The sequence below is a fragment of the Xenopus tropicalis genome, chromosome 4 (assembly GCF_000004195.4).
Source record: "Xenopus tropicalis strain Nigerian chromosome 4, UCB_Xtro_10.0, whole genome shotgun sequence".
NCBI classification, from domain to species: Eukaryota; Metazoa; Chordata; class Amphibia; order Anura; family Pipidae; genus Xenopus; species Xenopus tropicalis.
In genome coordinates, this window is record NC_030680.2 from 2,259,879 (window position 1) to 2,285,680 (window position 25,802).

A 25,802-nucleotide genomic window follows, 5' to 3' on the forward strand; every position below is an offset into this window, starting at 1 on the left:
GAAAGCTGCAAAGAATTGGAGGAAGAAGGCAAATAATTCAAAAACGTTAACAAATAAATAATGAAGACCAATTGAAAAGTTGCCTAGAATTGGCCATTCTATAACATACTAATAGTTAACTTAATGGTGAACACCCCCCCCCCCTTTATCAGGAGAATGCAAACTGCCCCACACTTACTAATGTTGCTATAATTGCACAATTCTGAGGGAACGGCGCTGTGGGGACACAATATACAGCTGCACCCAGTCTAGGGGATGAGCCCCAATATACAGACTCCTGACTGGGGGCCACATCTCAGGGGGGCACCCACCCCTACCTGGAATTTGCCTCTGGTATTTGCCACGGCCGTGCCACATTCACACAGACTGTAGTTCTGCCGCTACAAACAGTGACGGTATCGGTCACCTCCCCGGGGAAGGAATTCCAAGCATGTAGCAAACAAATCGCGAAAGTCGGAATTAGCAGCGTCCGACAGAGACAGCGGGCTCCCAGGGGCCAATCCCTCAGTCTTATACACAGGTGAATATTCCCCTATATGGACCCATTACAGGTTAACTTTTAGTATGATATAGAATTAGCTATTCTTAGCAAGTTTTCAATTGGTCTTCATTTTTTATTCTTTATAGTTTTTGAATTATTTGCCTTTCTGTTCCGACGCTTTGCAGCTTTCAAATGGGGGTCACTGTCTCTCTTTCAGACCACTGCCTGGTTGCTAGGTTGAACTGTACCCTAGCAACCAGATAGCTGCTGGAATTCCAAACTGGAGAGCTGCTGAACAAAGCTAAATAATTAAAAAACTGCAAATAAAAAATGAAGACCAATTGCAAATTGTCTCAGAATATTACTCTCTACATCATATTAAAAGTTAATTTGAAGGCAGCGGCCAATGAGCTGGTGTATAACCAAGTAACAGCTGCAAATGAGCTCTGTGCATTGGTTGCTTGCTGTGCGCTTTACTTGCCCTTTAAAATGAAGTGGATGCTATAGAGACACCCTCCTATAAGGTTTAGCTCAAAGGTTAGTGCTTGGTAAATCATTGCATGGTGCTATTACCCAGAAACACCTGGGGGGGGGGCAGGGGGCACTGGGAAGCAGTATGGCAGTTGCAGATAAATATCAATAAAATACAGATATATGTGTCTCTTTCTCGCTTCCCATTGGCTGCCAGGGGGCCAGCTGCTCAATGTAGTGGTGATCAGCCAATCAGAAATCAGTGAGGCTTTGATATGCGCTGAGAGTGCAGGCAGCACAGCTTTGTCACAGGGTTAAATCAGAAATACGGCGGGGGGGGGGGGGTAAAGTTGGAAATACAGGGGGGTAAAGTTGGAATACGGGGGGGGAAAGTTGGAAATACGGGGGGGGTAAAGTTGGAAATACGGGGGGGTAAAGTTGGAAATACGGGGGGGTAAAGTTGGAAATATGGGGGGGTAAAGTTGGAAATACGGGGGGGTAAGTTTGAATACGGGGGTAAGTTGGAAATACGGGGGGGTAAAGTTGGAAATACGGGGGGGTAAAGTTGGAAATACAGGGGGTAAAATTGCTGCATTTCCAGGGAATTTCGCGGCGAGTGAAGTCAGGAGAGAAAAAGCTCATAAAATTCCAATAAAGTAAATCTGTGGCCCAAGGAGATCGTTAAACTCCCAGCAATAAATCATAGAGAGGCGCCGGGAGTCTCAGTAGCAGCCAATCCCAGGCGAGCTTGCACGGGACCTATAGGGATTCTAGCAGCACCGGGAATAGAATGAGCCAATGTATTAGTGCTGTGGGAGCTGTAGTTCTGCAACAACCGGGAATATAACAAACTGGCAGTGACTTGGAGGAGATACAGCCCATAGATCAGTACAGAACAGTCCCATTCAGTAGTCAGAACTAGTGATGAGCCAATCTGTCCCGTTTCACTTTGGCGGAAAATTTACGAAACTTCAGAAAAATTTGTGAAAGCAATATGGCACCTGGGTAACCAATATGGCAGCCTGGGCAAGAAATATGGCACCTGGGCAAGCATGGCAGCCTGGGAAGCATTGGCCTGAGCAAGCAATATGGCAGCCTGGGCAAGCAATATGGACCTGGGCAATGTCATATGGAGCCTGGGCAAGCAATATGGCACCTGGCAAGCAATATGGCAGCCTGGGAAAGCAATATGGCACCTGGCAAGCAATAAGGCGCCTGGGCAAGCATATGGCACCTGGGAAGCAATATGGCAGCTGGCAAGCATATGGCACCTGGGCAAGCTATATGGCAGCCTGGCCAAGCAATATGGCACCCTGTGAAAGCAATATGGACTGGGAAGCAATAAGAGCCTGGCAAGCAATATGGAGCCTGGCAAGCAATATGGCAGCCTGGGAAAGCAATATGGCACGGGCAAGCTATTATGGCAGCCTGGGCAAGCAATATGGCACCTGGGCAAGCTATAAGTGGCAGCCTGGGCAAGCAATATGGCACCTGGGCAACTATATGGCAGCCTGGGCAAGCAATATGGACCCTGGGCAAGGCAAATAAGGCAGCCTGGGCAAGCTATATGGCAGCCTGGGCAAGCAATATGGCAGCCTGGGCAAGCAATATGGCACCTGGGCAAGCTATATGGCAGCCTGGGCAAGCAATATGGCACCTGGGCAAGCTATATGGCAGCCTGGGCAAGCAATATGGCAGCCTGGGCAAGCAATATGGCACCTGGGCAAACTATATGGCAGCCTGGGCAAGCTATATGGCAGCCTGGGCAAGCTATATGGCAGCACATACCCATCTGTTTAGCATATAATTAGCTAAGTGCTCGTTATTGACTCGTTACTGAAACTGAATGTAATGTAAATCCTGCGGTTACACAGAGGATCTGTTTCCCTTTATTCTCTCCCCGCCATTAGAATGTTACATTAATCCCCATTCATTACCCCTAATCCCCTACTGGCAGTGAGTGGGTCGGCCCGGTGGTACCAGCAGTGCAGGTTACAGCACACAGAGCCCATCTCTTCCCATTGTCTGTTTATTATCATCCAATTAGGGGCCCCATACTGCGCCCCAACTTTCTGTGTGAGCAGATCAATAAAGGGGAGACTCACCCTTCATTTAACGTTAGTACATTATAAAATGGCCGGTTCCTAGCAACGTTGCAATTGGTCTTCATGATTTTTTTTTTATATAGTTTTTTTACATAGTTGCCTTTTGGTGCATCCCTAATTGAACGCTAATTTAAAGGTAAACTACCCCTTTAACCTGCACAGGAGAAGTCGTGCAATGCAGCATCACGGGGCATTGAACTCACACATTCCTAACGGCACATACATACATGGCAGCATAGAACCAGTGCAGTCTGCATCAGAATGTAATCATCAGCCCTGTAGCATCAGCTTCTCTGACTAATGATTTCTCTGTCTAATGATTTTCCACACCCCCTAAGCTCAGCTCCTCCCCAGCAGCCCACTGAGCACGTGCAGTGCCACTGACACACAAAATAAGGTCTAACAAGATCCGAGATGGGGGGGGGGGCAGCTAGGGGGCAATTAGGAAGGCCCAGATCATTACTGCACCTTTAGGCTGGTAGGCTGGTAGCCTGGTATATAAAGTACAGCATTTCTAGCCAGATTCTGTATAAGGCTTTAGTTCCCCTTTAATTGAGCCTGATTCTACCCTTTGTGCCCCCCACTTGCTATAGATCCGTGCGTCTGTTCCATCACAGCGAGAACCCGTGTTCCCCGCCATCCATCATCCTCCGCTCTTTCCAAAGAGATCAGCCCCCGGGTTTGGGGGGGGGGGTGACTGATGGCTCCGCGTTTCATTGATCCCAACGTTTGTATGGGGGGGCAGAGGGGAGAATATCTCTATATACGGTAATTATATCGCTCCCGCGGCTTTCCGCAGGGACTTGCGCCAAACACATTCACACTATTGGGACAAAGCGCAGAATCCATTTAGAAGAAAAGCCCCCCAATCAGCATCGGTTTTAATGAACCCCCAGTTTTCTAAGACCTGTGCCTTTAAGGGAAACTTCCCCTTTATTCTTCACCCCCGGGAGACAGGAAAACAAACCCCCGCCCCACATTTACATTTGCAGCTCTGGGTTTGTGGGGGGTTACAGCTTTCTGTATTAGGAATATTTGATTGTCATTAGTCCCACTGACATTTTAACCAGCACCCACCAGATGCCCCTGGTAAGTTACCTACTGGCACCCCAGCGACCATCACTCATTAGCGCTTACAAACTTGCTGGGCTCCCTGTACCCTAAAAAGCTTAGGGGTGCATTTGTCCCCCCAGTGCCCCCTGGTTTGTTTCACTTTATACCACCTCCAGGGGTAGATTCTTAGCACAGTTATAAATGCAAGAGACACAATGAGAAATACCCTTGGTACCAGGGGGCTTATCCTGTTACTGGTCTGGAGCACTGGGGAGATAACGGGGGTGTCAGCCAAGTGCCCCCCCCCCCCCCCCCGTGTTACGCCCCGGCAGCCAGGCAGAGCGATAGCGAGGGGCAATCAGTCCCAGGCTTTCCTTATTAAGGCTTAACAAGCTGCCCTGGCCCTCGTCCCATTCACATCACCCCCACAATAGCCCCCGACACATTCCTGATAAGATACAGTGGGACGAAATGGAAAGATGGGGGGGCGAAGGTCACATCAAGGACAAGCGAGGCCGAGCCCACACCTAACACCTAACGAGACCTTCGTTAGAACAACAAGCCCCAACCCTGCAGGGATGTATCACTCTGGGCAATTCATAGAGGAATGACTGGGATATTGTATCAGGAGTCAGAACCAGCAGTGCAGAGAAGGGAAAGGGACAGACAAAGTGACAGTTACACATAACTATAAACCCAGTGAGAATGAGGAATGAATGGGTATTGGGGAGTTGTATCAGGAGTCAGAACCAGCAGTGCAGGGAAGGGAAAGGGACAGACACAGTGACAGTTACACATAACTATAAACCCAGTGAGAATGAGGGATGAATGGGTATTGGGGAGTTGTATCAGGAGTCAGAACCAGCAGTGCAGGGAAGGGAAAGGGACAGACACAGTGACAGTTACACATAACTATAAACCCAGTGAGAATGAGGAATGAATGGGTATTGGGGAGTTGTGTCAGGAGTCAGAACCAGCAGTGCAGAGAAGGGAAAGGGACAGACACAGTGACAGTTACACATAACTATAAACCCAGTGAGAATGAGGGATGAATGGATATTGGGGAGTTGTATCAGGAGTCAGAACCAGCAGTGCAGGGAAGGGAAAGGGACAGACACAGTGACAGTTACACATAACTATAAACCCAGTGAGAATGAGGGATGAATGGGTATTGGGGAGTTGTATCAGGAGTCAGAACCAGCAGTGCAGGGAAGGGAAAGGGACAGACACAGTGACAGTTTACACATAACTATAAACCCAGTGAGAATGAGGAATGAATGGGTATTGGGGAGTTGTATCAGGAAGTCAGAACCAGCAGTGCAGGGAAGGGAAAGGGACAGACACAGTGACAGTTACACATAACTATAAACCCAGTGAGAATGAGGGATGAATGGGTATTGGGGAGTTGTATCAGGAGTCAGAACCAGCAGTGCAGGGAAGGGAAAGGGACAGGCACAGTGACAGTTACACATAACTATAAACCCAGTGAGAATGAGGGATGAATGGATATTGGGGAGTTGTATCAGGAGTCAGAACCAGCAGTGCAGGGAAGGGAAAGGGACAGACACAGTGACAGTTACACATAACTATAAACCAGTGAGAATGAGGGATGAATGGATATTGGGGAAGTTGTATCAGGAGTCAGAAACCAGCAGTGCAGGGAAGGGAAAGGGACAGACACAGTGACAGTTACACATAACTATAAACCCAGTGAGAATGAGGAATGAATGGATATTGGGGAGTTGTATCAGGAGTCAGAACCAGCAGTGCAGGGAAGGGAAAGGGACAGACACAGTGACAGTTACACATAACTATAAACCCAGTGAGAATGAGGAATGAATGGGTATTGGGGAGTTGTATCAGGAGTCAGAACCAGCAGTGCAGGGAAGGGAAAGGGACAGACACAGTGACAGTTTACACATAACTATAAACCCAGTGAGAATGAGGGATGAATGGATATTGGGGAGTTGTATCAGGAGTCAGAACCAGCAGTGCAGGGAAGGGAAAGGGACAGTGACAGTTACACATAACTATAAACCCAGTGAGAATGAGGGATGAATGGATATTGGGGAGTTGTATCAGGAGTCAGAACCAGCAGTGCAGGGAAGGGAAAGGGACAGACACAGTGACAGTTACACATAACTATAAACCCAGTGAGAATGAGGGATGAATGGATATTGGGGAGTTGTATCAGGAGTCAGAACCAGCAGTGCAGGGAAGGGAAAGGGACAGACACAATGACAGTTACACATAACTATAAACCCAGTGAGAATGAGGGATGAATGGGTATTGGGGAGTTGTATCAGGAGTCAGAACCAGCAGTGCAGGGAAGGGAAAGGGACAGACACAGTGACAGTTACACATAACTATAAACCCAGTGAGAATGAGGAATGAATGGATATTGGGGAGTTGTATCAGGAGTCAGAACCAGCAGTGCAGGGAAGGGAAAGGGACAGACACAGTGACAGTTACACATAACTATAAACCCAGTGAGAATGGGGAATGAATGGATATTGGGGAGTTGTATCAGGAGTCAGAACCAGCAGTGCAGGGAAGGGAAAGGGACAGACACAGTGACAGTTACACATAACTATAAACCCAGTGAGAATGAGGAATGAATGGATATTGGGGAGTTGTATCAGGAGTCAGAACCAGCAGTGCAGGGAAGGGAAAGGGACAGACACAGTGACAGTTACACATAACTATAAACCCAGTGAGAATGAGGAATGAATGGATATTGGGGAGTTGTATCAGGAGTCAGAACCAGCAGTGCAGGGAAGGGAAAGGGACAGACACAGTGACAGTTACACATAACTATAAACCCAGTGAGAATGAGGAATGAATGGATATTGGGGAGTTGTATCAGGAGTCAGAACCAGCAGTGCAGGGAAGGGAAAGGGACAGACACAGTGACAGTTACACATAACTATAAACCCAGTGAGAATGAGGAATGAATGGATATTGGGGAGTTGTATCAGGAGTCAGAACCAGCAGTGCAGGGAAGGGAAAGGGACAGACACAGTGACAGTTACACATAACTATAAATAAATGGATATTGGGAAGCTGATTAGCATCTCATTTTCTTTCATGATGCAGAATATTTTTGGGGTTTACTTCCCCTTTAACAGCCATTGGGTAAACAGGTAACAGTATCTATACCATACGCTGGCGCAGTTCCTTAGCATTAAGCAAACAATATATATATATATACACACAGTAACACACACAGTAACACACAGGGCCCTTACCTGGCCGCCCCGCCATCCTCTAACTCTCTCTCACCCATTAGAATTATTCCAATGCTTTGTGTTCCCTTTAATTCCCTTAGTAAATCCCGTGCCGCCGTACAGTTAGCGCTATGGCAGCGCCAGTCGGGGGCTCAGTATCAATCAGTTCGGCCACAACTCAGGGAATAAACTTGCAAATAACACAGAGTCGCACCCCCAGCTCCCAGCCCAAAATATCTGCCCTGCTCTAGATAGCACATAACTGTCACCTTCCTGCCCCCGCCCCCCCTCCCGGCCCTATCCTTACTGTTACACAGCCCCCCCGGCCCTATCCTTACTGTTACACAGCCCCCCCCCCACAGCCCTATCCTTACTGTTACACAGCCCCCCCGCCCTATCCTTACTGTTACACAACCCCCACAGCCCTATCCTTACTGTTACACAGCCCCCCCCGGCCTCCTTACTGTTACACAGACCCACCCACTCCTTACTGTTACACAGCCCCCCGCCTATCCTTACGTTACACAGCCCCCGCCCTATCCTTACTGTTACACAGCCCCCCCCCACAGCCCTATCCTTACTGTTACACAGCCCCCGGCTATCCTTACTGTTACACAGCCCCCCCCCAGCCCTATCCTTACTGTTACACAGCCCCCCCACCTATCCTTATGTTACAGCCCCCCCACAGCCCTATCCTTACTGTTACACAGCCCACAGCCCTATCCTTACTGTTACACAGCCCCCCCACAGCCCTATCTTACTGTTACACAGCCCCCCCCCCCGGCCCTATCCTTACTGTTACACAGCCCCCCCCGCCCTATCCTTACTGTTACACAGCCCCCCCCAGCCCTATCCTTACTGTTACACAGACTATCTTACTGTTACACAGCCCCCCAGCCCTATCCTTACTGTTACAACGCCCCCCACAGCCCTATCCTTACTGTTACACAGCCCTCAGCCCTATCCTTACTGTTACACCCCCCACAGCCCTATCCTTACTGTTACACAGCCCCCCCCACAGCCCTATCCTTACTGTTACAGCCCCCCACAGCCCTATCCTTACTGTTACACAGCCCCAGCCCTATCCTTACTGTTACACAGCCCCCCCCACAGCCCTATCCTTACTGTTACACAGCCCTCAGCCCTATCCTTACTGTTACACAGCCCACAGCCCTATCCTTACTGTTACACAGCCCCCCCCCCACAGCCCTATCCTTACTGTTACACAGCCCCCACCTATCCTTACTGTTACAGCAGCCCCCAGCCCTATCCTTACTGTTACACAGCGCCCCAGCCCTATCCTTACTGTTACTCCCTACATCAGATCCCTATAATCCCAGCCTCCATACATCCCTACCAGACTCCCTACATCCCAGACTCCTAAACCCCATCCCAGCCTCCATACACCCCTACACCCAGACTCCCTATACCCCTCCAGCCTCCATACACCCCTACACCCCAGACTCCCTAATCCCAGCCTCCTATACCCCCCCATCCCAGCCTCCATACACCCCTACACCCCAGACTCCCTACATCCCAGACTCCCTATACCCCCCCATCCAGCCTCCATACACCCCTACACCCCAGACTCCTATACCCCCATCCCAGCCTCCATACACCCCTACACCCCAGACTCCCTATACCCCCCATCCCAGCCTCCATACACCCCTACACCCCAGACTCCCTATACCCCCATCCCAGCCTCCATACATCCCTACACCCCAGACTCCCTATACCCCCATCCCAGCCTCCATACACCCCTACACCCCAGACTCCCTATACCCCATCCCAGCCTCCATACACCCCTACACCCCAGACTCCCTATACCCCCCATCCCAGCCTCCATACACCCCTACACCCCAGACTCCCTATATCCCAGCCTCCCTATACCCCCCCATCCCAGCCTCCATACACCCCTACACCCCAGACTCCCTATACCCCCCATCCCAGCCTCCATACACCCCTACACCCCAGACTCCCTATACCCCCCATCCCAGCCTCCATACATCCCTACACCCCAGACTCCCTATATCTCAGACTCCATACACCCCTACACCCCAGACTCCCTACAGCCCTGAGCACTGAACACCCCGCATACAGTAACAATTATGGGACAATATCAGTGGGACACGGCGCAGCTCCACATTCCCATCTCTCTGTAATTCTGCTACTGAGTCCCAGAGAAACACACAGTGAATATAAATATTCTATGATACACATGGGATGTCGGTACTTAGTGGCACCGCTGCCCCCTAAGGGCTGATTCTGCCCAGGGCACTATCTGCACAGACTCTGTATGGGGGGGATTAAAGTGTAAGCTAGTGGTTATCATTTAATGCCCTTAGAATCCCAGGTTTCTCCTTAGTGCAGGGAATTGTAGTTGTACAGGAACGTTTATGCCATTGGGGGAGGGGCAAGTGTGACTTTGTATTAAGCAGCTCTGATTGGAGGAGAAGCCACAACACAAGTAGTAGAAGAGGTGTGACACCCCCAGCTCTGCACCATGTGACCCAGTGTTGTGCAACAGAGCACCCGGCGCTGCGCGTCCCTGGGCCGCACCTGTAGGTTACACAAACGCTGGGAATAGACCCGGCTCAGGAATGCGCTGAATGTGACAAGTGCAGAGGTTACTAGTTCATCAGGACCGTAAGAGACAATACTGGGCGGAGTCTCCTTCCTGCTGAGACACACACACCTGTTACTCGGGTTCTACACAAACACACAGGGACAGAGTGTGGGAAATGCCTTGTGTGTTGGGCTCCTAATGTGCAGCGGAACCCAGGGCCCTCTAGCTGCGTGGCTGCGTGGCTGCATGGCTGCGTGGCCACTGGTGCAGTCTGCATGGAGCCTATCAGGTCCCACAGGCCCCTGGTTTATTTCTTCCCTATATTAAATCCCAGCAGCAACAGCAATAAATCACTTATTATTCCATGGAGGATGCAGTTTCCTTATTCTGGGTTCTGGGGGCTACAATTATACGGGGGGGGGGGGGGCTGAGAATCAAGCAGAATCCACACAAACTCCCCCCCTGATGGCTGGAGATGCCAGATCCGGTCCTGATCCGATTCCCAATATGATCTGATCCCTGCCTGCAGGCGTTCTGCCATTCAGCAAAGAAGATCTCATTGGTCTCTATGGGTCTGTACACACACAGGCAGGGACAAGGGCAGATCTAGGCTTCCTGTACTAATTATCTGGGAGTATATGGGCCCATATGGATCCACTCAGTCTGTAGCACCGCTGGTTACGGCACCACATTCAAATAATGGACAGTCACGTCCATTATTCCCAAACCCCACCCCTGATCCGCCCCAACCCCACCCACTCTTCAACAAGCCCCTCCCCATCACAACCCACAAAGGCAACCCTGGGGGAGTAGCTTTCTACTTGATTACTTTAACTGCTTTAAAGGAACAGTACAGGGCCTGACACGATAAATGAGCAGTAAAAATAAGGACTATTATAAACAATAAATATGTTATTTTTGTTGCAGCGTCATTACCCCCTGCGGCCACACGGGGGCAGCATTTCAGTTGCAGAATAGGAAGGAAAATAAATCAGAAACCATACTGAAAGTGAACTTTCCCTTTAAAGCCTGATTATGCGCAGCCATGTGGGCATTAATATTAATGAGCAGTATGGGGGGGGCAGTATGTGGGGGGGGCAGAATTCCTTCCCATTCAGGGCCCATTAGGAGCTCACATTCCGCATTATCAGAAGGCGTGAAGATTAAATATATCTCGGATATGCGCAAATAGATGGCGGGCACGGCGTGCGTTATACTCCCCCCGCCGGGGCGCTGAGACGGGGGGGCAATAGAAGCGCAGAACATTCCAGCACATCTCGGCCATTTCATGGCTGCCAACCAGCCAAACTGATTCAATTCAGTACATTAGTCGGTCCATTTCCCAGCAGCCCCTACTGAGCATGCTCCCTGAGCGTTACTAACGTCTGTCCCATAGCAACTGTTACATTTGGTACATTAGTCAGTCCATTTCCCAGCAGCCCCTACTGAGCATGCTCCCTGAGCGTTACTAACATCTGTCCCATAGCAACTGTTAAATTTGGTACATTAGTTGGTCCATTTCCCAGCAGCCCCTTCAGCCCCTACTGAGCATGCTCCCTGAGCGTTACTAATGTCTGTCCCATAGCAACTGTTACAGGCTGAAGGCCAAATCCCCCTGGGAATTGCCCTGTTTTATTCTGTTGCCCCCCAATAACCTATTGGGGCAGCTGGGTCAGTACTGGGGCAGTATACAGGGGCGGTGCCTGTAACTCTTTCCCCAGCCAATCAGAATGGGCACTGAAGGTGGCGCTGGGGTGGTAGATGCCCTCAGTCGAGATGCCAACATACAGTAATGCGTAATTACACTCAGAACCGGCTTCCCTGGCCCAATGGACGGATAAATATCCTTTAAACTCCGGAGCCTGCCGAACGGCGCCACTCAGATCCGTGTGTTTCGCTCGCAGAGCAATTTATTCCCAGCGCTGCACAGAGGGGCGCGGGGGTTATTATGGCAGGGGGGCACGGGGGGGTTATTATGGCAGGGGGGCAGGGGGGGTTATTATGGCAGGGGGGCACGGGGGGTTATTATGGCAGGGGGGCACAGAGCAGGGGGGCACGGGGGGGGTTTATGGCAGGGGGGCACGGGGGGGTTATTATGGCAGGGGGGCACGGGGGGGTTATTATGGCAGGGGGGCACGGGGGGTTATTATGGCAGGGGGGCAGGGGGCACGGGGGGGTTATTATGGCAGGGGGGCACGGGGGGGTTATTATGGCAGGGGGGCAGGGGGGCACGGGGGGGGTTATTATGGCAGGGGGGCACGGGGGGGTTATTATGGCGCAGTTGCCGAGCTGTTTGGCAGCGGAATCAGATGAAACATTCAATTACAGTGAATAAGTGCGATCATTATTTATTTGCCATCGCAGGGGTTTCATGTTAATTACACATTAACAAGCAATTTGCTTTTTTTCCTTAATGTGTTTAAGAAAACAAAGAGTTATCACTGGCTCTGATTCTACATTGCACTTACCCGCCAGTCCGAATACCCCCGATACAAGGCAGGTCCCAATATAATGGCGCCCAGCTGCCCAATCAGAAACATCACTGGCTCTGAATCTGGGTTGCACTTACCCACCAGTCCAAATACCCCCGATACAAGGCACGTCCCAATATAATGGCGCCCAGCTGCCCAATCAGCACAGAGTAGCAACATCTTATTATTCAGCCTCCCCCAAGACTCAGAGAATTATATCAAATGATAAATAAATATCTTTTAACCTTTAGTTCCATGTAATCAATTCTGTTCCAAAAGCTTACAATCTAATTTCCACATTACAGGTACAAACATAATGAACAATTGTCCCTTCCCATAAGAACCTACAAACCCCATGGCTGGAACTGAACCCAGTGCCCCAAAGCAATGTGGCCAATGATTGGGAGGGGCGGGGCTAGTACCCCCTAGGGGTAAAATCCGGCACCACTGGAGCAATCAGGCCCAATCACTGCAAAACTGTTCTGATTCTCCAGTGGGCTCTATCCCCACTGAGGGTGCAGGGAGTTACACGAGTACAATACAGAGCAGCAGGGAACCCAATAAAACACCTACGTGAGTGTTCCGGTGCAATGTCTCCCCCTGGGCTCCTCCCCGTGGCTCCTCCCACTGCTCCCTCTGGGGTCACAGCTGCACCCCAAGCCCATGGTGCCTCCGGCTATGGCAGTGGGGCGGCCCAGCTGGTGTCGTTAGAGGGGATAAGGATGTGGCCCTGTAGAGCCGGCGGGGCCCAGTCTCCGGATCGCTGGAAGGAATGTGAGAGGATTGTGACTGGGGGGGCAGATTTAAGACTCCCACTGAGGAATTCTCTCTCAATGCTGCTTTGTGCCCCACAGCCCCAGCGCTGCACTAGGATTCCCTACAGAGAGACCCCCGGGGGGGCACAGTGCAAATGATCTGTGCAACTGACAGGCGTGCAGGCACTTAGTGCTGACAGATATTTCCTGGCCCCTAGGGATTCCCAATAGGGAACATCTGAGCCTCCGTATTACAGACCAGCCAATTGGCCGCACTACCCCTGTGATAAGGCCCATGCCTACCTGAGATAAGCTCTGTGCCAAGCCCTCTGCCCACCCCTGTGCCTAGCCCTGTTCCAAGCCCTGTGGCAAGGCCCATGCCTACCCGAGATAAGCTCTGTGCCAAGCCCTCTGCCCACCCCTGTGCCTAGCCCTCTGCCCACCCCTGTGCCGAGCCCTGTGCCCACCCCTGTGCCAAGCCCTGTGGCAAGGCTCATGCCTACCCAAGATAAGCTCTGTGCCTACCCCTGTGCCACCCCTGTGCCCACCCCTGTGCCTAGCCCTGTGCCAAGCCCTGTGGCAAGGCCCATGCCTACCCAAGATAAGCTCTGTGCCTACCCCTGTGCCACCCCTGTGCCAAGCCCTGTGCCGAGCCCTGTGCCACCCCTGTGCCTATCCATGTGCCTATCCCTGTGCCTATCCCTGTGCCGAGCCCTGTGCCCACCCGTGCCACCCCTGTGCCGAGCCCTCTGCCCACCCTTGTGCCAACCCTCGTGCCAAGCCCTGTGCCTACCCCTTTGCCTGGGGCCCACTGGGCAGAATGCACAAAGCCCACTTCCCTGTATCCCTGGGGCCCATTGGGCAGAATGCACAAAGCCCACTTCCCTGTATCCCTGGGGCCCATTGGGCAGAATGCATAAAGCCCACTTCCCTGTATCCCTGGGGCCCATTGGGCAGAATGCACAAAGCCCACTTCCCTGTATCCCTGGGGCCCATTGGGCAGAATGCACAAAGCCCACTTCCCTGTATCCCTGGGGCCCATTGGGCAGAATGCATAAAGTTCACTTTGCTGTAAATCCCATTCACTGCCATCCCAGAGTCAAGGTTCCTGCTCACCTCCTCATAAAGGGCAATTCAATTGGTTTGCAGGATCTGTCACCCATAAAACCCTGATAGTGTTGTGATTTCAGTGCTGCGCTGGGGTAATACCCTGGGCTCTTTGAAAGGAAGGGAAGACAGAATAGCAACGGTAAAGCCCTGTAAGTGACCCATAATGGCCAATAAGATAATCGTATCTCTCAATTGCCTCCGTATTTCCCCCTCTCGCCCAGAAGTAACAGAGCTGTAATTTCTCAGCGAATGGGACATGCGGCGGCATCTCCTGCAATAAACAAGTCAGGGGGTAAACGCTCCGCAGAGCAGCAAATCAATGAGCCTGGAACGGAGCCACGAGCTGCGCTTAAATGCTGGTAACTGGTCTCATTCTGCACAATGAGCCATAATACCCCCAAGTACCCCCCTTATCTGCGCTCGTTAGGTCTGTGTCGTTAGGGGAACAAGATTAATTGTCTGGGATCAAATCCTATTAAACAGATATTTCTAATTTATCCCTGTTATACCGAATAATATCCCTCCCCCATATGTATAAATACAAATATACAGAGAGGGAATGTTCTGGGCACACAATAAGCTGTACCCCCATACTGTACTGTCTAAGGGAAACACTATGGCACCTCCTACCCATATGTATAAATACAAATATACAGAGAGGGAATGTTCTGGGCACACAATAAGCTGTACCCCCATACTGTACTGTCTAAGGGAAACACTATGGCACCTCCTACCCATATGTATAAATACAAATATACAGAGAGGGAATGTTCTGGGCACACAATAAGCTGTACCCCCATACTGTACTGTCTAAGGGAAACACTATGGCACCTCCTACCCATTTGTATAAATACAAATATACAGAGAGGGAATGTTCTGGGCACACAATAAGCTGTACCCCCATACTGTACTGTCTAAGGGAAACACTATGGCACCCCCTACCCATATGTATAAATACAAATATACAGAGAAGGATGTTCTGGGCACACAATAAGCTGTACCCCCATACTGTACTGTCTAAGGGAAACACTATGGCACCCCCTACCCATATGTATAAATACAAATATACAGAGAGGGAATGTTCTGGGCACACAATAAGCTGTACCCCCATACTGTACTGTCTAAGGGAAACACTATGGCACCCCCTACCCATATGTATAAATACAAATATACAGAGAAGGAATGTTCTGGGCACACAATAAGCTGTACCCCCATACTGTACTGTCTAAGGGAAACACTATGGCACCCCCTACCCATATGTATAAATACAAATATACAGAGAAGGAATGTTCTGGGCACACAATAAGCTGTACCCCCATACTGTACTGTCTAAGGGAAACCCTATGGCACCCCCTACCCATATGTATAAATACAAATATACAGAGAAGGAATGTTCTGGGCACACAATAAGCTGTACCCCCATACTGTACTGTCTAAGGGAAACACTATGGCACCTCCTACCCATATGTATAAATACAAATATACAGAGAAGGAATGCTCTGGGCACACAATAAGCTGTACCCCCATACTGTACTGTCTAAGGGAAACACTATGGCACCCCCTACCCATATGTATAAATACAAATATACAGAGAAGGAATGCTCTGGGCACACAATAAGCTGTACCCCCATACTGTACTGTCTAAGGGAAACACTATGGCACCCCCTACCCATATGTATAAATACAAATATACAGAGAAGGAATGTTCTGGGCACACAGTAATGCTCTGTGACAATATCATTAGGTGGGAGTATAGTAGCCAAAGCCAACTGCCCCAGTACAGACAATGTGCGGGTAATTACTGGGGGGGGGGGGTTGGATACAGGAAAGAACTTGCTCCGTTAATAGGAAAGAATTAGCAAAGTGCACAAGATACAGTTCTGCGTGACTGCTTCTCACCTGCCTCCCAGTGCATTGTGGGAGGGGCAGGGCTTATGGGGGGGGCCGGGGCAGGAAGGCGGCACGCGACTGGGGCATTCCTGGGAAATGAGGAGCAAAAACTTCCATATGAATGAATAGAAACGCATTGTACTGAGCATCAACGTCAGCGGCCCCCACGCTTGGCTGCCCCTGTACAGCCCCACGTGCACAGGCAGGTACCCCCCACCCACCCCGGCCCCACAGCTGCACCTCCAACAATGCACATTCACTCAGCTTTAAAGGGGAAGTTAACCCTAACCGGCACTTTCTGGTATAACAAAATCATTTGCTAAACTCTCTGTGTGTTTCTTATTATCACTGTCAGGGTAAGTGCCGCGTCTCATATCGAGCAGATTCAGGAGCAGCCGAGGGCCCCAGGGGCCCCTCTCCTGCCAGTTCCATGCGCAGCGGGGGGGGGGCCCACAGCCATGAGAAGCTACAGCTGCAATGATCAATGTGCGACACAATCACTAAATAAACTGATATAATTGGTTCTTCTCAACTGCCCCTGGGTCTAATGGGAATATAAACTATATAAATAGAGGATCAGTTCCCTCTATTGCTTCTCCTTCCTACTAGCACAGTTCAGCAGGAACAGCCCCCTAAGTTTGCTCATAGCCTGTACAGAGAGATACCATAAAACTATGGCACATAGGGATTCCCCTGTACTAAGCACAATTCAGCAGGAACAGCCCCCTAAGTTTGCCCATAGCCTGTACAGAGAGATACCATAAAACTATGGCACATAGGGATTCCCCTGTACTAAGCACAATTCAGCAGGAACAGCCCCCTAAGTTTGCCCATAGCCTGTACAGAGAGATATCATAAAACTATGGCGCATAGGGATTCCCCTGTACTAAGCACAATTCAGCAGGAACAGCCCCCTAAGTTTGCCCATAGCCTGTACAGAGAGATACCATAAAACTATGGCACATAGGGATTCCCCTGTACTAAGCACAATTCAGCAGGAACAGCCCCTAAGTTTGCTCATAGCCTGTACAGAGAGATACCATAAAACTATGGCACATAGGGATTCCCCTGTACTAAGCACAATTCAGCAGGAACAGCCCCCTAAGTTTGCTCATAGCCTGTACAGAGAGATACCATAAAACTATGGCACAAAGGGATTCCCCAGTACTAAGCACAATTCAGCAGGAACAGCCCCCTAAGTTTGCCCATAGCCTGTACAGAGAGATACCATAAAACTATGGCACATAGGGATTCCCCAGTACTAAGCACAGTTCAGCAGGAACATCGGTTGAGTTGCTAGTGTATCAGCTATAAAATGCCCCATTTAGCAGGAATGTGGGACAGGGGCTCATTAAATGCTACACTGAATGTTTATTAGAGTGTCACGCACGGCAAATGGTTCAGAACCAACACTCGCAGCCCCAGATACTGATTGGGCCCCGTTTCTATCACTGCTGTGAGTGCAGCCAGAAGTTAAATCAGATCCAAATGCTGAATTAGTAGAAGAGAAATCACCGTCATTGCAGCGCAGTCGGGAGAGAGTGTGAGCTCCTATGGATCAGGCTGCAGGTTGGAAGTTGGAGGTGGGGACCTGCAGCCCCGGGGGGCTCTCCCCTCACACAGATAGAGGTGCGTCGGGGGGCAGAGGGGCATTAGAACTCACTGGCACTGCCAATATATCTGCATTACGGCAACCGGGGCAACTGCCCTGTGATCCGGGCCCGGGGGAATCCCTGCCTGTCTGTGCCGAGATTGCACATTGGTCTTCACTTAGCCATGATCGGCCGGTGCCGGAACCAGAGACAGTGAGGGGCTCAGAGTGCAGAGACTGCTCATTAGCCGGGCAGGGTGGGTTCCCTCTGCACTCACTTCCCTGTCATGGGCCCCAGGGTGGGGGTTGATCTATCTATCTATTATCTATCTATCTATCTATTATCTATCTATCTGTCTGTCTATCTATCTATCTATCATCAATCTGTCTGTCTATCTATTTATCATCTATCTATCATGTATCTATCTATCTGTCTGTCTGTCTATCTATCTATCATTTATCTATCTATCTATCTATCATGTATCTATTTATCTATATATCTATCTATCATCTATCTATCCATCTATCTATCATGTATCTATTTATCATCTATCTATCTATCTATCTATCTGTCTGTCTGTCTATCTATCATCTATCATGTATCTATCTATCTATTATGTATCTATCTATCATCTATATATCCATCTATCTGTCTGTCTGTCTATCTATCTAGCATGTATCTATCTATTTATCTATCTATCTATCTAGCATGTATCTATCTATCTATCAATCATCTATATATCATGTATCTATCTATCTATCATGTATCTATCTATCTATCTATCTATCATCTATCCATCTATCATTTATAGAACAGACCCGTTCTTTTCACTGTAGTTCCCCTTTAAGTTAATCCTTAGTATGTCACAGAATGGGAAGCACTGTGAGGCTCCAGTTTTATTGTTATTGTTAATTTTTATTACTTATCTTTCTATTCAGTCCCTCTCTGAATCACATACCAGTCCCTCATTCAAACCACTGCTTGGTTGCTAAAGTAATTAGAGCCTAGCAACCAGATATGTGCTAAATTTACAATCTGAAAAGCTGCTGAACAAAAAAACAACAAATAATAAAAAATGAATTTCAACTGCAAATTGTCTCAGAATATCACAGGCTCCATCCTACTAAAAGTTCATTTTATGGTGAACTTCCCCTTTAACAGAGAAGAGCATTCAGGGTCCCGGTGGCCGGTGTTTGCCCGTCTGTCTGGGGCGCAGCCGCTTGGGGTGTCACTGGGACGTCACTGGTCTGAAGCCAGAGAGGAAATATTAATATAATAATTCAAATTAGAGATAAATATATTTCCCATGCAAATTCCTACAGGATGTTTATAAAGGCAAAGTAATCCCCGAACTGAAGGATTCCGTCGCTCCTGGTTTTAAAGGGCATATAAACCCAGCCATGATGTTGCCCCCTAGTTTTGCTATAGAAGTTGCCAAAAAACTTAATTATAGATGCAAGAAAATTCACCAGTGAGAATTCTACTGATAAATAACTTCATTATAGATGCAGGAGAAGTGACCAATGAGAATGCTGATTCCCTGTGTCAGGCCCCTTGCTGGTACCTTACATATAGAAATAATGATGGCATTTTCCCTTCATTATAGATGCAAGAGAAGTGACCAATGAGAATGCTGATTCCCTGTGTCAGGCCCCTTGCTGGTACCTTACATATAGAGATAATGATGGCATTTTCCCGTCATTATATGGCACAGGAATCAGACATGGGGATAAAGGGACAGACTTGTTCAGTGCTGGGAAACTGTGCTTATTGCTCCCAACTCCAATTGCAGGAACAGAGAACAGGGAGCCGGATTTACTCACACCGGCTGGGCTAGTGGGCAAGCGGTTCTTGGGCCCAGGCAAGTGAATCTGATTGGTTGTTTTGTCCGATAACAGAAAGGTTAGGGTAACATATAGAGGGAGGGGGCTGGCCGTGCCCGAGATTCCCACGTAATTTATACCCCAACAACATTCAGTCCCTTTCAGCGCGGGGCCGGAGTGAGAGATCAATTAGACGGCATTGTGCCGAGGCGGCTAACAGTGGCCCTATTGTGCGCCTCCAACACGCTGCCTGCAGCCCCATTAAAGCAAAACCAAGTTGTCATGACATTGGTATGTGCCCCCCAGCTTTCATCCGCGGCACCAACGGCTGCTTTACACCGCGGCGCGGCAACCCCGACGGGGGGAACGAATGAGCCAATCCCAGAGCTGGGATCCCAACGGCAATGATTGGCCACTTGCTGTGGGTATAGGGCACCCCGATGGGAAAGAGCCGGGGAGCCCTGGGCTACGGGAGCCTTCTGGGCGGCACATAAGCCGAAATCTCTGTGCCAAGGGAATAGAAAGTATTAGGGACCCCCAAATCCAGCCGAATCCTTGGGGGGCCAAGTATAAATATAAGCAAATTAGGCTTCTGTATTTGATAGTCTGGCAACTGGGCAAGTGTGTGGGAAATGATGAGCCGGATCTGCCCCCCTATTCTTTACAATGTTTCAATTGGTCTTCATTATTTATTATTGAATTATTTCCCTTCTTCTGCCTCTTTGCAGCTTTCAAATGGGGGTCGCTGACCCCGGCAGCCAAACCCTATTGCTCTGTGAGGCTCCAGTTTTATTGTTATTGTTACTTTTTATTACTTTATAGACCCTTCTCTATTCATATTCCTTCCTCTCTTCCAAACCACTGCCTGGTTGCTAGGTGAAACTGGAGCCTAGCAACCAGATAGCTGCCAAAATTCCAAATTGGAGAGCGGCTGAACACAAAAGCTAAATAATTAAAAAAGTGCAAATGAAAATATGTCTCTGCTAACGAGGCGGCTCTATATATATAAATAGGGGTCCGTATGCGCCTATAGATGAGGCCACCTGTGCGCCGGCCCCACCCTCCCCCTATTGTTTCCTGCCTTTCCCTTCTGCTAAAAACAACACTTTCTGCCTTTGTTCCCTTTAAATAAATACAGCAGATGGAATGCGCGTCTGTTTGTACCCCCTACCCCCCCCCAGGACTTGGGATTCTCAGTAGAACCTGAAAGTGTGTGAATCAATTCAGCCCCCCAAGAACTGGCTCAGAATTAAAGGGGAAGGTGAAGTATTAGTATGTTATAGAATGGCCTATTCCTAGCAACTTTTCAATTGGTCTTCATTATTTATTTTTTATAGTTTTTGAATTATTTGCCTTCTTCTTCTGCCTCTTTGCAGCTTTCAAATGGGGGTCACTGACCCCGGCAGCCAAACCCTATTGCTCTGTGAGGCTCCAGTTTTATTGTTACTTTTGTACTTTTTATTCCTTATCTTTCTATTCAGCCCCTCCCCTATTCATATACCTGCCTCTCGTCCAAACCACTGAATGGTCGCTAAGGTAACATGGACCCTAGCAACCAAATAGCTGCTGAAACTCCAAGCTGGAAAACTGAAAATGAAATAACTAAAAAAACTACAAATAATAAAAAAATAAAGACCAATTGCAAATTGTCTCAGAATAAAGGGTAAACCATAACCCCTTTACAGATAATAATCATATTAATCCACCTCATTGTAATGACAGTTTTCTATTGGAGGGCAATATTACAGTGGCTATAGGTTGCTTCTAGTAAGCCCCTCCCATTCATTAACTCTTAATGTGCCTCCTGTCCAATAAGCCCTAGGGAGATGGCAGTACCCTGGGGAACTATGGGAAAAAAGTGGTGCGCCCCTAAATCTGCCTCATTAGGGTTCTGCCAAACAAAATCCGGACCCTAAAAATGCCGGACCCCCATAAGTGGCCCAAATGTCATTCTGCCAATGGGGATTCCATTTCAGCATTGGGGGGACCCGGAGTTGGGCCAAATGGATAAAACAAAGGGCTAGGGGCCCCCCAGGAGAGAAGGCGAGTGCAGAAGTGATGGGAACATGTTGTTCCGCGGATAAATATACCGGGCCGGCTCCGAGCGGAGCAGATGGTTTCTCCTAATTAAAATGATTGAGAGGCAACCGGCGCTGAGTGTACCCCAGCGTCACCAACGTAACCGCTTCCCTAGCAACCGCCGCCTGCTCACGTCTGATGTTAAATGTCAGCAGCTCCCGGCGCCTATAAATCTCCTGCCCCATGAAATGCCCATTGGCACCGACTGTACAGGCGCCGGGCACCGCAACCCACTAACTGGAACAGCTACAGAACCGCTCATGGGGGAGATTGGGTTTGTACGGACCAGCCGGCAATCCATTGGGCAGGGGCCCCGCATAATGAGCTGCACATTGGGTGACAAGGGACCCAGTTTAACCCATGAACTCCTGCCTATTGCCCCCCCCCCCAACATCAACTGTGATGGATTAATCACCCCCTGTCACTCATGTTGGATGGGAGGCACTGTGTCAGGGGGGAGATAGCCCCCCATTATTATCTGGGAGCCCAGACAATACACAGATAGAGATAGATAGATAGATAGATAGATAGATAGATAGATAGATAGATAGATAGACAGATAGACTGATAGACTGATAGACTGATAGACTGATAGACTGATAGACTGATAGATAGATAGATAGATAGATAGATAGATAGATAGATAGATAGATAGATAGACAGACTGAGAGACTGAGAGACTGATAGATGATAGACAGATAGATAGATGATTGATAGATAGATAGATAGATAGATAGATAGATGGACAGACTGATAGAGAGATAGATCGATAGATAGATGATAGACAGATAGATAGATGATAGATAGATAGATAATGGATAGATAGATAGATGATAGATAGATGATAGATAGATAGATAGATAGATAGATAGATAGATAGATAGATAGATGATGGATAGATTAGATAGATAGATGATAGATAGATAGATGATAGATAGATTAGATAGATAGATAGATAGATAGATAGATAATGGATAGATAGATAGATAGATGATAGATAGATAGATGATGGATAGTTTAGATAGATAGATGATAGATAGATGATAGATAGATTAGATAGATAGATGATAGATGATAGATTAGATAGATAGATAGATGATAGATAGATGATGGATAGATTAGATAGATAGATGATAGATAGATAGATAGATAGATAGATGATAGATAGATAAATAGATAGATGATAGATGGATAGATAGATAGATAGATGATAGATAGATAGATGATAGATGATAGATAGATAGATGATAGATAGATGGTCTGTGTGCCCCCGGCCCAATCTCGGCACAGACAGGCAGAGATTCCCTAGCCGTTCCCCCGGGCCCGGATCACAGGGCAGTTGCCCCGGTTGCCATAATGCAGATATAATGGCAGTGCCAGTGAGTTCTAATGCCCCTCTGCTTCCGGCACATTTCAACAACAGCGCCTCCATTAGGAACCCTCCTGCTCCAAATACACAGCGAGCGCCGGGGAATCCCAGACAAGCGACTCATGGACCGGATCGATAGAAAGAAATCAGCGCATTGGGGAACCCCCAGGTGGTGACATTAAGGAGATGAGTACAAAGGGAGAATCTCATTAGAGCCACCTTGGTCCCCGGGGGCAGAAAGCGAGGAAGGTTTATAGTTTCCCCTCCCAGGAGAAAGGTCACACCCGCCAGTGCCATTCCTTGCACATTTGCCAAACATTAACTATTTAATGGCCTGGCACAGTATGGGTGCTGCGTGTGTACTCTGGGAGTGTCGGTGCTGATAACCGGGCTCCTATCACTATGTACCGACTGGGCAGGGAATACAGAGCGGCACCCCCCCCCCCCCCCCCCCCCCCCACTGCCAAGGTGAAATGACTCCCCAGGGTCACAAACAATAGGGGCTTGAAATAAAAGGAAAAGTTAAACTTTGTAAAAATCAGTTATTCCTTTCTAGTACTGGCAAAAACCTTTGTCTGAACTATTCAGTGCACTATATACAGGTAGGTACAACAGGTAGGTACATGCAGGTAGGTATTTATAAGTAGGTATATAAGGTAGATATATAAAGGTTGTTATGTACAGGTAGGTATATACAAGTGGGTACATATGGTAGGTATGCACAGGTAGGTACATACAGGTAAGTACATACAGGTAGGTACATACAGGTAAGTATATACAGGTAGGTATATAAAGGTAGGTACATACAGGTAGGTATATAAAGGTAGGTACATACAGGTAGGTATATAAAGGTAGGTATGCACAGGTTGGTAAATACAGACATACAAGTAGGTACTTACAGGTAAGTATATACAGGTAGGTACATACAGGTAAGTATATACAGGTAGGTATTTATAGGTAGGTACATACAGACATACAGGTAGGCACGTACAGGTAAGACTGGTAAGTGCACCATGGGGCAATAATGACCCAGCGACCCATTATTACCCATCAGGCAGTAAATAACCAGCCCCTGGGGGCCCAATTGGCCCAATTTGCAGGAGACGTATAAATATCTAAATGTTCTGTTTCATGAACCCCCGCGTTCCATTCCCGCTCCCCGTTCCAGCGACGCCGGGTAAAGGCGCGAGAATCGCACAATCGCTTTCCCCCAACAAAAGAACATTTCCAGCAGAGCCCATGTTCCCTGAGCCCCAGAGAAAGTGCATTTAAGGTATTTCATATATTGGTGCTACTTCCCCTTTAAACCAATATGTTTACTGGTATAAAATCCCCATTAAATGTGCAAAGTGAATGTATAAGAGAGTAATTGGCCGGCCAAAGCTACGGCTGGAGGGAGGGGCCCCGGACGAGCCGCCTGAATTATTCATCACGGACACACGAGTCTGGCAAGGGAAAGTTCCATGGAGAGAGGAGCCCGGAGGCCCAGCACTCCCAGCACCCCCTGCACTTCCAGCACTCCCAGCACCCAGACTCCCAGCACCCAGACTCCCAGCACTCCCAGCACCCAGACTCCCAGCACTCCCTGCACTCCCTGCACTCCCTGCACTTCCAGCACTCCCAGCACCCAGACTCGCAGCACCCAGCACTCCCAGCACCCAGACTCCCTGCACTCCCAGCACCCAGACTCCCAGCACTCCCTGCACCCAGCACTCCCAGCACCCAGCACTCCCTGCACTCCCAGCTCCCAGCGCACCCAGCACTCCCTGCACCCAGCACTCCCTGCACCCAGCACTCCAAGCACCCAGCACTCCCAGCACTCCCAGCACCCAGCACTCCCTGCACCCAGCACTCCCAGCACCCAGCACTCCCTGCACCCAGCACTCCCTGCACCCAGCACTCCCAGCACTCCCAGCACACCCAGCACTCCCAGCACCCAGCACTCCCAGCACCCAGCACTCCCAGCACCCAGCACTCCCAGCACACTCAGCACTCCCAGCACCCAGCACACCCAGCACTCCCTGCACTCCCAGCACCCAGCACTCCCAGCACTCCCTGCACTCCCAGCACCCAGACTCCCTGCACCCAGCACTCCCAGCGCCACTGCCCTTTCCCTTGCGACACAACCACAAGCCCCAAAAGCAAACAAACGCGGCCTCTCCTGTCCCGGTTGCCTGGCACTAGGAAATCCCCTGCCAATAACGCGCAGTGTTGCTATAGTCGTGCAGGGAAAGTTCCCCTTTAATGCAGTTTATTAAAGGAACAAACACAAGAGCCTGAGCACCAGGGTAACCACGGGGGGGCTCTAGAACCCAAGGGGCAATCGGCCCATTCCAGCTCTCCCCCGTGCTTAATTAGAGCGCAGGCACGATGCATAGCTCTCTATGTGACACCCGACATCTCTCAGGGAAAGAGACAGAGGGATCTGCCCAATGGCACAGAGAAAGCAGCGATGCAATTAGAGATAAAATATTCATATATGCAAATCTAATATAAACATCCCGGAGCGACGCCCCAATCACAGAGCAGATACTTTCCTTTATACGAGAGTCGCACAGACCCTCCCATTCATCTGCCCCCCACAGCCCCCCCATATCCCCACTGCACCCCTTTATCTAATGCCAGTGAGTCAGAGAGACCCACAAGTACAAACAATAAAATAACCCCCAGCCTGAGGTGCAGTCGGTATCAGCCCCAATAACCCCACTGCACCCCATTAGCTAATGGCCTGTAAATCAGAGAGACCCATACAATACAAACAATAGAATAACCCCCAGCCTGAGGTGCAGTTGGTATCACCCTCCTGGGTG

General features: G+C 49.2%; 1 protein-coding gene across 9 annotated transcripts in view; it reads right to left on the reverse strand.

Moving 5' to 3' along the window:
• plekha7 (pleckstrin homology domain containing A7) overlaps positions 1-25,802 on the reverse strand; it is a 92,336-nt gene that overhangs the window by 61,976 nt on the left and 4,558 nt on the right. Inside the window, exon 1 of one of the 9 annotated variants that reach the window (XM_031900355.1) lies at positions 12,948-13,054. The exons of 7 other annotated variants lie outside the window; for them this stretch is intronic. In XM_031900355.1, the coding sequence (XP_031756215.1) occupies positions 12,948-13,039 (92 nt within the window). In that variant the 5' untranslated portion in view covers positions 13,040-13,054. Of the gene's footprint in view, positions 1-7,358; positions 7,552-12,947; positions 13,055-25,802 lie in introns of those variants that run through there. One more of the 9 variants, XM_031900359.1, reaches the window with a different exon arrangement.